Source organism: Symphalangus syndactylus, chromosome 5 (assembly GCF_028878055.3).
Source record: "Symphalangus syndactylus isolate Jambi chromosome 5, NHGRI_mSymSyn1-v2.1_pri, whole genome shotgun sequence".
Taxonomy (NCBI): Eukaryota; Metazoa; Chordata; class Mammalia; order Primates; family Hylobatidae; genus Symphalangus; species Symphalangus syndactylus.
In genome coordinates, this window is record NC_072427.2 from 28,684,088 (window position 1) to 28,696,119 (window position 12,032).

The 12,032-nt window shown below is 39.1% G+C and overlaps 1 protein-coding gene across 27 annotated transcripts in view; it reads left to right on the forward strand.

The window, feature by feature from the left end:
- Positions 1 to 12,032, forward strand: part of PEAK1 (pseudopodium enriched atypical kinase 1) — a 293,590-nt gene that overhangs the window by 228,398 nt on the left and 53,160 nt on the right. For 26 of the 27 annotated variants that reach the window (XM_063638673.1, XM_063638670.1, XM_063638674.1 and 23 more), the window contains one exon: positions 1,342 to 4,592. In XM_063638673.1, coding sequence (XP_063494743.1) covers positions 1,456 to 4,592 — 3,137 coding nt within the window. In that variant the 5' untranslated portion in view covers positions 1,342 to 1,455. Of the gene's footprint in view, positions 1 to 1,341; positions 4,593 to 5,358; positions 8,596 to 12,032 lie in introns of those variants that run through there. The other variant, XM_063638675.1, reaches the window with a different exon arrangement.

Below are 12,032 nucleotides of genomic sequence, written 5' to 3' on the forward strand. Positions count from 1 at the left end.
TAGATGCACCAGTGGAAATCCTGCAATTTGTAGAGTGGCACAAAGCAGTAAAAGTGAAGCATACAGTCAATGTATCACACATTTCATAGCTACTCATCTCTCCATTGTAGCACAGAAGCCACAATAGGCAAATGAGTATGTAAACAAATGAGTGTGACCGGCGTTCCAATGGAGCTTTATTTGTGGTTACTGAATTTAGAATTTCGTATAATTTTCACTTGTTGCAAAACATGATTCTCCTTTTGATTTGTTTCCAACCATTTAAAAACATAAAAAGCATCCTTAACCTCGGGATACAAAAACAGGAATGAGCTACATTTGGCCTCTGGGCAGTAATTTGCTTACCTTTGCCCCTTCCCTCCTTCATCTATCAGTGTTTTGTAGTTTTGCTCATATAGATTCTAGATTTTATACATATTTTATTGGACTTATATACTTAAGAATTTCATGGGTTTTGGTCAGAGCTGTCTTTTTAAAATGCAAATTGATTATGTTGTTTCTCCTATTCAAAACCCTTCAGTGGCTTCCCACTGCTCTTAGAATAAACTCTATAATCTTTAAAAGCCTAAAAGGCCTTGCATGATCCGGCCCCTGGTCTCCTTTTCAGCTTTTTTTTTTTTTTTTTTTTTTGAGACAAGGTCTCACTCTGTCACCCAGGCTGAAGTACTGTAGTGGCACAATCTGCTCACTGCAACCTCCACCTCCCAGGCTCAAACAATCCTCCTGCCTCAGCTTCCTGAGTATCTGGGACTGTAGGCGTGTGCTACCACACCCAGCTAATTTTTATATTTTTTTTAGAGATGGGGTTTTATCATGTTAGCCAGGCTGGTCTTGAACTCCTGGGCTCAAGTGATCTTCCCACCTTGGCCTGCCTCCCCAACATGTTGGGATTACAGGCATGAGCCACTGCACCCAGCCCTGAGGCTTCATTTTCAATGTATTGAGTTTGAGGAGTCTACGAAATGTCTAAAACGTTCAAGGGTAGGTGGAAGAAGAGGAATCTATAGTGGGCTGGGAAATGTTAGAGAAATTGGTGGATAACAGGGGTGGTAACAAAGGCATTTCTGGGAGGGAAGGTCACATAATCATTGCAACAGAGACATCAAGCTAAAGATTATGTATGGATTGATTAGAGTGCATAAAATTATAGTTAAAAAGCTCACTTTCCAATATGCTGATTGGCTAAAGGGAAATTACAAAGTACTCAAATTAGTTTAGCTCTTAATCTTTTAATTTAAGGAAAAGTTTAGGAATGGAGTCAGTTTTTTCAAGTCACTAATAATGGTAAGTCTCATAGTGCCTTTTTCATTCAGATTTTTTGTCTTCTTTTCCCCTCCACAGATTGATCATTCTTAGAAGAGCTGCTGTAACACATAGGGGAAGTGAAAACTAACAGATGAAAGTTTTGTCATGCACTGAAAGAAAAGCATTGTCTGTGAAGTTCTATTTTTAAAAATGTCTGCTTGTAACACCTTTACTGAACATGTTTGGAAACCTGGTGAATGCAAGAATTGCTTTAAACCTAAAAGTTTGCACCAGCTTCCCCCAGACCCTGAGAAGGCACCCATCACCCATGGCAATGTGAAAACTAATGCCAATCACAGTAACAACCACCGCATCAGGAACACCGGCAATTTCCGGCCTCCTGTGGCTAAAAAACCCACTATAGCTGTGAAGCCCACTATGGTAGTGGCAGATGGGCAAAGTATATGTGGTGAGCTTATCATCCAAGAACACTGTGAGAACAAACCTGTCATCATAGGGTGGAACCGAAACAGAGCTGCCTTGAGTCAGAAACCACTTAACAATAATAATGAAGATGATGAAGGAATTAGCCATGTTCCTAAGCCTTATGGCAATAATGATAGTGCAAAGAAGATGTCAAATAACAATAATGGACTAACTGAAGTGTTAAAGGAGATAGCAGGCTTGGATACTGCCCCTCAGATAAGAGGAAATGAAACAAACTCCAGAGAAACATTCTTGGGAAGAATAAATGATTGCTATAAACGATCATTGGAAAGAAAGCTTCCACCAAGTTGCATGATAGGTGGGATAAAGGAAACTCAGGGCAAGCATGTTATTCTGAGTGGGAGCACAGAAGTGATTAGTAACGAAGGGGGCCGGTTCTGTTACCCAGAGTTTTCCAGTGGCGAGGAGAGTGAAGAGGATGTACTTTTCAGTAACATGGAGGAGGAGCACGAGAGTTGGGATGAGAGTGATGAAGAGCTGTTGGCCATGGAGATTCGCATGAGAGGGCAACCTCGCTTTGCCAACTTCAGAGCAAACACTTTGTCTCCTGTTCGATTCTTTGTGGACAAAAAATGGAATACCATCCCCCTGCGAAACAAGTCTCTGCAGAGAATCTGTGCTGTGGACTATGATGACAGCTATGATGAAATCCTGAATGGTTATGAGGAAAATTCTGTGGTCTCTTATGGACAAGGAAGCATTCAGAGCATGGTGTCATCTGACTCCACATCACCAGATTCTTCTTTAACAGAAGAATCACGTTCTGAGACAGCCAGTAGTTTATCCCAGAAGATTTGTAATGGGGGAATATCTCCTGGTAACCCAGGAGATTCTAAGGACATGAAGGAAATTGAGCCCAATTATGAAAGTCCCTCTAGTAATAATCAGGATAAAGATTCATCACAAGCTTCCAAAAGCTCAATAAAAGTTCCAGAGACCCACAAAGCAGTCCTTGCTCTCCGATTAGAAGAGAAAGATGGCAAGATTGCTGTACAAACTGAGAAGGAAGAAAGTAAAGCCTCTACAGATGTTGCTGGGCAAGCAGTAACCATAAACCTTGTCCCCACAGAAGAGCAAGCAAAACCCTACCGAGTTGTGAATCTGGAACAGCCATTGTGCAAGCCGTATACTGTCGTGGATGTGTCAGCAGCCATGGCCAGTGAGCACCTCGAGGGCCCTGTTAACAGCTCCAAGACAAAAAGCTCATCTACTCCAAACTCTCCAGTTACATCATCTTCATTGACACCAGGACAAATAAGTGCCCATTTCCAGAAACCCAGTGCAATTCGATACCAAGAAGTATGGACTTCTAGCACCAGTCCACGACAAAAGATACCTAAAGTAGAACTAATTACTAGTGGAACTGGACCAAATGTTCCTCCAAGGAAAAACTGTCACAAATCAGCACCTACATCACCCACAGCTACAAACGTTTCCTCCAAAACCATCCCTGTTAAGTCACCTAATTTGTCTGAAATAAAATTTAATAGTTATAACAATGCTGGTATGCCACCTTTTCCAATTATCATTCATGACGAGCCAACTTATGCTCGGAGTTCCAAAAATGCTATCAAAGTTCCCATTGTGATCAATCCAAATGCATATGACAATCTAGCTATCTACAAAAGTTTTCTGGGAACAAGTGGAGAACTCTCAGTGAAAGAAAAAACCACAAGTGTAATAAGCCATACTTATGAAGAAATAGAAACTGAAAGCAAAGTGCCTGATAACACCACTAGCAAAACCACTGACTGTCTTCAAACTAAAGGGTTTTCAAACAGCACAGAGCATAAAAGGGGCTCAGTGGCTCAGAAGGTTCAAGAGTTTAACAACTGTCTCAACAGAGGTCAGTCTTCGCCACAAAGAAGCTATAGTTCCAGCCACAGCTCCCCAGCAAAGATCCAGAGAACCACTCAAGAGCCTGTGGCCAAAATAGAAGGCACTCAGGAGTCTCAGATGGTGGGCGGCAGCAGCACCAGAGAGAAAGCAAGCACAGTGCTTTCTCAGATCGTGGCTTCAATCCAACCCCCACAGTCTCCTCCAGAAACACCTCAATCTGGCCCTAAAGCTTGCAGTGTGGAAGAGCTTTATGCCATTCCTCCAGATGCTGATGTTGCTAAGAGTACACCTAAGAGTACGCCAGTCCGGCCCAAATCTCTCTTTACATCTCAGCCTAGTGGTGAGGCTGAAGCACCTCAGACCACAGACAGTCCTACCACCAAAGTACAGAAAGACCCATCCATAAAGCCAGTCACCCCTTCTCCCTCCAAATTAGTGACTAGCCCCCAGAGTGAGCCACCACCTCCCTTCCCCCCGCCACGATCTACTTCCTCTCCTTACCATGCAAGTAACCTTTTGCAGAGGCATTTCACCAACTGGACCAAGCCAACCAGCCCTACCAGGTCAACAGAAGCTGAATCAGTTTTGCACTCTGAAGGCAGCAGGCGGGCAGCTGATGCAAAACCCAAGCGCTGGATATCATTTAAAAGCTTCTTCCGCCGTCGGAAAACAGATGAGGAGGATGACAAAGAGAAAGAGCGAGAGAAAGGGAAACTGGTGGGCCTGGATGGCACAGTCATTCACATGCTGCCTCCTCCTCCAGTTCAGCGCCATCACTGGTTCACAGAGGCAAAAGGAGAGTCCAGTGAGAAACCAGCCATTGTCTTCATGTACAGGTGCGATCCTGCTCAAGGCCAGCTCAGTGTGGATCAGAGCAAGGCTAGGACAGACCAGGCAGCAGTCATGGAGAAGGGTAGAGCAGAGAATGCATTACTACAGGACTCAGAGAAGAAGAAGAGGAGTCATCCTTCTCCATCACAGATTCCTAAGAAGATTCTCAGGTATGTAAAATAGACTGGCAGAATATGGGAATTTTTTAACACATTTTCAGGTGCTAAGTTTTTTATATCTTTTAAGATTGCATAAGAGCCATTTCTGTTTGTAAGTAGCACTCTGTGGCCATCATCTATCTTTATAACTGCATTCCAAGATTAGAATAGTATTAAAGTGATCTTATTGCACTGAACAAGGTTTATAGCCCTGGATCTTTGGCTTAAGTAGCCTAATGCATTCTGGTGAATGCAGAGGAACTTTAGCATAGAAAAGCAAATCCATAACACCTTAATAGCAATAAATAATATGTTGTTTTGGAATGTGATGGTAGCGTGAGGAAGAAACAGGATCAAGTGAATAAATGGTGGTACTGTTCTTTCCCTCACTGTAAATGAAATAAAACTCTTCCAGCAATTCTTTTTGTATTTTATGAAGGTGTTATCTCTATATGCATTACTTATTTTAAGGGAATATTTGTTTTTTTATTGCTGTCTCTTTCTGTCCTCCTTCCAATTGTTGTGGAAAAAAATGGAGGGTGGTAAGCAAGCAGTTTATAGTTATTTAGCGTGTGGGTGAAATAGGAGAACCTGAGTATTGAGACTGAGACCCAGTAGTATAATCTTCAGTTCAGCTAGACAGATTGCATACCCAAATCAGTTCTCTAGGCATTCATTTTCTTGAATACTTTAATAACTGTTTATTGATCACCTATTCTATGCAAGGTATATAATAAATATTTATCTCAAATCCTTATAAATTTGCTATATTCTTCAGATGAGGAAACTGAAAACCCAGGAAGTTAAGAATTGAACAGAGTCACAAAGCTAGTACTTGTCAGAGCTGGAATTCAAACCTCGATCTGTCTCATTCTAAAGCACGTATCCTCCTTATAATGTTGCATTCTTAACAAACACAAGATCAATAAAAATTGTTATATTCTTACTTGTAATCGTTCACATAAATACATATGTTTAGGGAGCCTAAATTTTTCTTTCTTATTTATATTGTAAACAAAATGAATTAACTGCCAATAAAAACAAGGAACTTTTATCCCAAGTTTGTGACTAATGGGATGATTTCCCTATGCTTCCTGTCCTTTTTATTCTTAAAGATATGCCCTGAGTACTCCATTCATCTGACTCTGAGTCCTTCTCCCTCCTTACTTAAAGTAAGAAGTAAAGAAAGAAGTAAAGAAAGAAGGGCCTGCCCTTCTTTCCTACAAACATAGCAAATTCTGATGGATGGGTCAGATTTACCCGTTTTTCTTTAGAAAAGTATAATAAAAAATGAAGTGAACACTTAATGCTTTTACTTTTCCTAGCAAAATGCTAGGAAATTTTATATACATTCTTTACTATTCTTTACTAAAATGAACTTTTTACATACCTCCAAATTGTTGTCAAAATGCTAACAAGTCTCTGTTTTCCTTAAATCCATGTAGTAACAAAGCAACTAGGATGGTAGTCCTAGAGAGAACAGTCTTGTCATTGGTAGTTGAATGTTATATTCCATGGTAAGGTATTCAATGACAGAATGTACTCCAGTAGTAATAAAATACATGTATTTCAGGGCCGGGTGTGGTGGTTCACACCTGAAATCCCAGCACTTTGGGAGGCCAAGGCGGGCGGATCACCTGAGATCAGGAGTTTGAGACCAGCCTTGCCAACATGGTGAAACCCCATGTCTACTAAAAATACAAAATTAGCTGGGTGTAGTGGCAGGCGTCTGTAATCCTAGCTACTTGGGAGGCTGAGGCAAGAGAATCACTTGAACCGGGAGGTGGAGGTTGCAGTGAGCCAAGATCACACCATTGCACTCCAGCCTGGGCAAAAAGAGTGAAACTCTGTCTCAAAAAAAAAAAAAACAAAAAAAAACAAAAAAAAAAAACATGTATTTCAGGTGCCTGATTTATTTAGAAAAGAGGCAGTTTAAACAGCAAATGGTTGGAGTTATGTAGGAGGGAATGGTAGACAGTTCTCACATGGTGTCATTCCTGATTAAGTACCACTGTAGTGTATTTATCCACATCTTAGAAGGCACAGTCAAGAAATGATTCGGCTTCTTTCTGTGGAATGAGACTCTCTCCTTTGGCTGCATGCCACGGTATATAGGCTTGAGGGCAGCCCAGGCCCTGGGCTTGGCAGACCTCTTACTATACAGCTTTTATTTTCACAGTTAGGTTATACATAGGCCAGTCAGGTCTTCCAAAATTTATCTGTTTTTTGTAGTTAACATCCATGAATCCAAATAACACAGTTCATTTGCCCATTGGTTCTTAAATTTAACCATGTTCCAGAATCATCTAGAGAGCTGTTAAGACACAGATTGCTGAGCCCCACCCCTGGAGTTTTTGATTCAGTAGGTCTGGGGTGGGTCCTGATAATTTGCACTTCTAATAAGTTCTTCGGTGATGCTGATGCTGCTGGTCCTTGGGTCACACTTAGAACTGCTAGTCTCACCACCATGATAAAGATACATGCTATAGTCTGAGTAAAGCAGTGATTGAAATATTAAACTTTTCTTTAAGGCACATTGGAGTTTTCACATTTCATAATGTCCCAGACTAAGTAGAAAAAGAGGTATTCAATAGCTTTTTTTTAACTTTTTGAAAAGTTTAAAACGTGAATATGCATATTGAAAAATATATACCATTTGCTTTTTCAATAATTGCCTCATTTACTTGGATACACCATTGGTATTTACTTGAAGCAACTTTGATAAGGAAAACATTACCATCAAATGTCAACATTTGTGTTTCAGGCTTGATGGCAGTGTGATCATTAAATTACCATCCCACGGCTGGGAGCGCACTGCTGAAAGAAATGAAAATACAGTTTTTCTATAAATAAATGAATATTTCAAGTCTAAACTATATATAAGGAGTGAAGAATGAAAAATGAAAAAAATACTATACTAAAGGCCAGACCCCAGGCTCTGAAAGATGAGGAACTTTATAGAGCCCTTCATTATGGCATTAGATTGTTACTAAGTTCATTTATTTAACTGTTTAGGAAATATAAATTGAGTGTCTTAACTGTGCCGTGTATTTGCCATCAGGCCCTGGAACAAATGGGGGAAACATTATCCTGAAATAATGGGCTTGGGTTGGACTTCAACTATGTGTCTGATCCTTCAGTGTACAAGGCTATAAAGATACCTATCACAGGCCGGGCGCAGTGGCTCACACCTGTAATCCCAGCACTTTGGGAGGCCAAGGCGGGCGGATCACGAGGTCAGGAGATTGAGACCATCCTGGCTAACACGGTGAAACCCCGTCTCTACTAAAAAAATACAAAAAATTAGCTGGGCGCGGTGGCGGGCGCCTGTAGTCCCAGCTACTCAGGAGGCTGAGGCAGGAAAATGGCGTGAACCCGGGAGGTGGAGCTTGCAGTGAGCCGAGATAGCGCCACTGCACTCCGGCCTGGGCAAAAGAGTGAGATTCTGTCTCAAAAAAAAAAAAAAAAAAAAAAGGTACCTATCACATAGAAGTAATTTGAAAATTTCATTAGAAAACATATAAAAAGCTTATCCCAGGGTCTGGCACACATTGAGTGCTTAAAAATGTTAGTAGGCCCTCTACCCTCAATGGATAAATGCTAAAACAATGTTCAGAGTGATTAATTCAGCTTAATGCAGACTTCTCAGGAATAAAATCCAAAGCAGATCTTTAAAGACAAATAGGATTTTGCCAGCTGTTGGGAAAGACATTGTAGGCCAAAGGAACAATATATGCAAAGTCACAGAGGTGAGGTTGGTGGCAAACAGAAGCAGGACATGTGGCTAGAAAAGGATAATGAATAATCCAGTGGGTGTAAAACATTCAAACTCAGAAGGAAAGAATAGAGCGATGATAACCAGAGGCTTTTGGGTGAGGTGGGGTTGATGGGGAAAGGAGAGGTGTTTGCCAAGGGTACAGAGTTCCAATTAGACAGGAAGAGTAAGTTTTAAAGATCTATCGTACAGCATGGTGACCATAGTTAATAATGACATAGTACATATTTAAAAATTGCTAAAAAAGTAGATTTTAAATATTCTCACCACAAAAAAAAATAAGGTGATAGATTTGTTAATAACTTTATTTAATCTTCTATAGCATATACGTATATCAAAACATCACATTGTACTCCATAAATATATACAATTATTATTTGTTAATGTAAGATTTTTTAAATTAAATTTTAAGAATAGTCCATTGGTTCTTAAAGTATGGTCCATGTAAGCTCAAGTAGTGATCATGCCAATGTTACTATTTTTATAATAACACAAAGACACTTGTCTTTTTCATTGTGTTGACATTTGCACTGATGGTGCATAAACGATAGTGGTTAAAACTACTTGCATCGTAGCATAAATCAAAGCCATGGCACCATATTGTACTAGGAGGGTTTGTTGTTGTTGTTGTTGTTGTTGTTTTTAAGTGAGTTTCACTTAATGTCTTTGGTGGGCCAGACACAGTGGCTTATTCCTGTAATCCCAGCACTTTGGGAGGCCAAGGCAGGAGGATCACCTGAGCTCAGGAGTTCAAGACCAGTCTGGGTAACATAGTGAGACCTTGTCTCTACTAAAATTTTAAAAATTAGCTGGGCATGGTGGTGTGTGCCTGTGATCCCACGTACTCAGGAGGCTGAGGTGGGAGGATCGTTTGAGCCCAGGAGGTCAAGGCTGCAGTGAACCATAATCACGCCACTGCACTCCAACCTGGGTGACAGGGTGAGACCCTGTAAGAATTCCCTTGGTGATGTAGTAAATTAAATCTCAACCCAGGAGTACCTGTCTTCTTAAAAAGTCTGCGTAATTAAATGGGAAGTACACGTAGAATACTTCTGCTGTGTAACAAAGTATGATGGTTTTCTCAAAGAAAAATACTTGTGAAATAGTTCGAGTTGTGAAGCTGAACTAGCCCCCTTTTTCACGGACTACCTTGAAAGAACAACTGACAGACAAACTGTGGTTATTCAAATCTGAGAGTGTTTGGCAGATATTTTCTTAAGAATGAACATAAACCTATTACTTCAAGGAAAACAACTAACTGTATTTGTTGTCAGTGATATAAAATCCAAGTTTTCAAGCAGAAATAAGAATTTTTAAAAACTTACATCTGCCACCATGACCTCAACAGCTTCCTAATACTTAAACATTCTTCTGATGAGATTGATAGTTGAATTTGCAAACTTTTAAAAGTATTATATAATGAAATATGTCAACATTTAGAGGATCTGCATTAACTCAGTAAACCAATAATTTCCAAATAACCCAATGCATGATATTATAAAATTATACATGAGTAAAATCCATTCAAACTGCAAGATAGATCAATGGCTTTTAATGTAACTGAGTATAAAAAGTTTATTGATATGGTTTCAGATTTCACATTGCAACTAACCTTTAAGAAACTCCCACTTATCAAATTCTGGTATGGTACCAAAGAATATCTACAGTTATCTAAAAAGCTATTAAAATATTCCTCCTTTTTCCACTGATGAATCTGGGTGAGACCAGATATTTTTCTTATACTTTAATCAAAGCAACATATCACAGCAGATTGAATGCAGAAGCAAATAAGGGAATTCAGTTGTCCTCTATTAAGCCAGATATTAAAAAGATTTGAAAAAACTATTATTTAGGTTACTATTTACTGGGTCTATTTCCTTAATTTTTAAATTTTTATTTAATACTTAAATTATACGTAATGCACATAATTATGGTGTATGTAGTGATGTTGCAATACATATAATGTAAAGTGAGCAGATCAGGGAAATTAGCATATCCATTATCTCAAACATTTATCATTTCTTCATGTTGGCAACATTCAATATCCTCCTTCTAGCTATCTGAAACTATAGTTTCAGATAGCTAGAAGGTGCCATAGAACACTAGAACTTATTTCTCCCATCTAGCTGTAATTTTGTGTCCTTTGACAAATTTCTGCCTATCCTTTTCTTCCCCCATCTTCCCAGCCTGTCGTATTCTCTCTTCTACTTTTTACTCCTATGAGATCTACTTTTTTTTTAAGTTTCCATATATGAGTGAGAACATGTGGTGTTTAACTTTTGTTCCTGGCATTATTTTACCTAGCATAATGTCCTCCAGTTCCATCCATGTTGCCACAAAAAAAGTTGTTTTTTTTTAATGGATTAATTATTTTCAAATGTTCTCAGTTCCAATTTGTCATTTAAATGTCAGTTGATAGAACCTGTACAAATAGGAATCCATGTGATTTTCAACTTTTAAGAGTGCAAAGCAATCCTGAGACCAAAAAGTTTGAGAAGTGCTGAGACAGGCTGTAAATGACGTGTTGAAATGTTTGGCTTTTATCTTGTAGATTTTGTAGAGGAAACAGTTTTTAAGCAGGAAAGTAGCATGTTTTTTAATAAAATATTTTCTGGCACTGATATTGAAAATAGGTTAGAAGATGGGATACTAGTGGGTCAAATTTTAGTTCAAGAATGTGTACCCAGGCACCATTTCTATGTGGCAAGTTTGGATTCAGAGAAACTAATTTGGTGGTTAATCTGGTCTGTGACCAGTTAGGAATTTCTCAACTATCATTTTTAAAATGATACCTACCTACCTACCTACCTACCATCTCTGCAACTCTTTGGTGTCCATCACATGGGGGAATAATACTGCATAGTGGGAAGAATGCCAGCACTGGAGTCAAAAGATTTGAATTCTGACTTACCCCTGAGTAGTTGTAACTTTTGACGTAATATCTCTGAGCTAAAGTTTCCCTACCTATACCATAAGAATAATAATACCTACCTTATAGACATATTTTGAGTGCTAAATATATAATATCTGTAAAACATCAGCATAATATCTAGCAATAGGAGTTGACCTCATTACAAAACTATGCCTAGGGAACCAGAATTTAATATCATCCTTGCTTAATATCTTGCCCCCTGAAATCTATTCTGAGAACAGCCGCCTACTCTTTCTTAAATGTAAATCTAGTTATATCCCCACACCCCCCACACTGAAGAAGGCCCTACATATGTGGCATCTGCCTACCTTTTAATCCTAACATTTTGGGCTTAATCTTATCCTCTTATTCATGAACCTCTAGTTATTCTGGCTTCCTTTTCTTCTAAGTGCCTTGTTTATAATATTGACTTTGCAATCAGTTCTACTGGATTACCTTTTAATTGGGACTATCTTAAAATTGGTCCTCTCTTTTTTTTTTTCATTTTATTTTAAACTTTTTATGATTGGAAATTTTAAACATGTACAAAAGTAGATAGACTAGTATAGTAAACCACCATTTACCACAAAACCTCACTTCAACAGTTATCAATTTACAACCAGTCTTGTTCCGTCTCTGCCTCTATTCACTTCCTCCCATTATCTTGAAGCAACTTTTTTTTTCCATTATAGTCATATACCAAAAAGGGGTTCTTTAAACCCTAGTAGCTAACCCCTGGCTAAACATCATCAGGTATCAAAAGTTT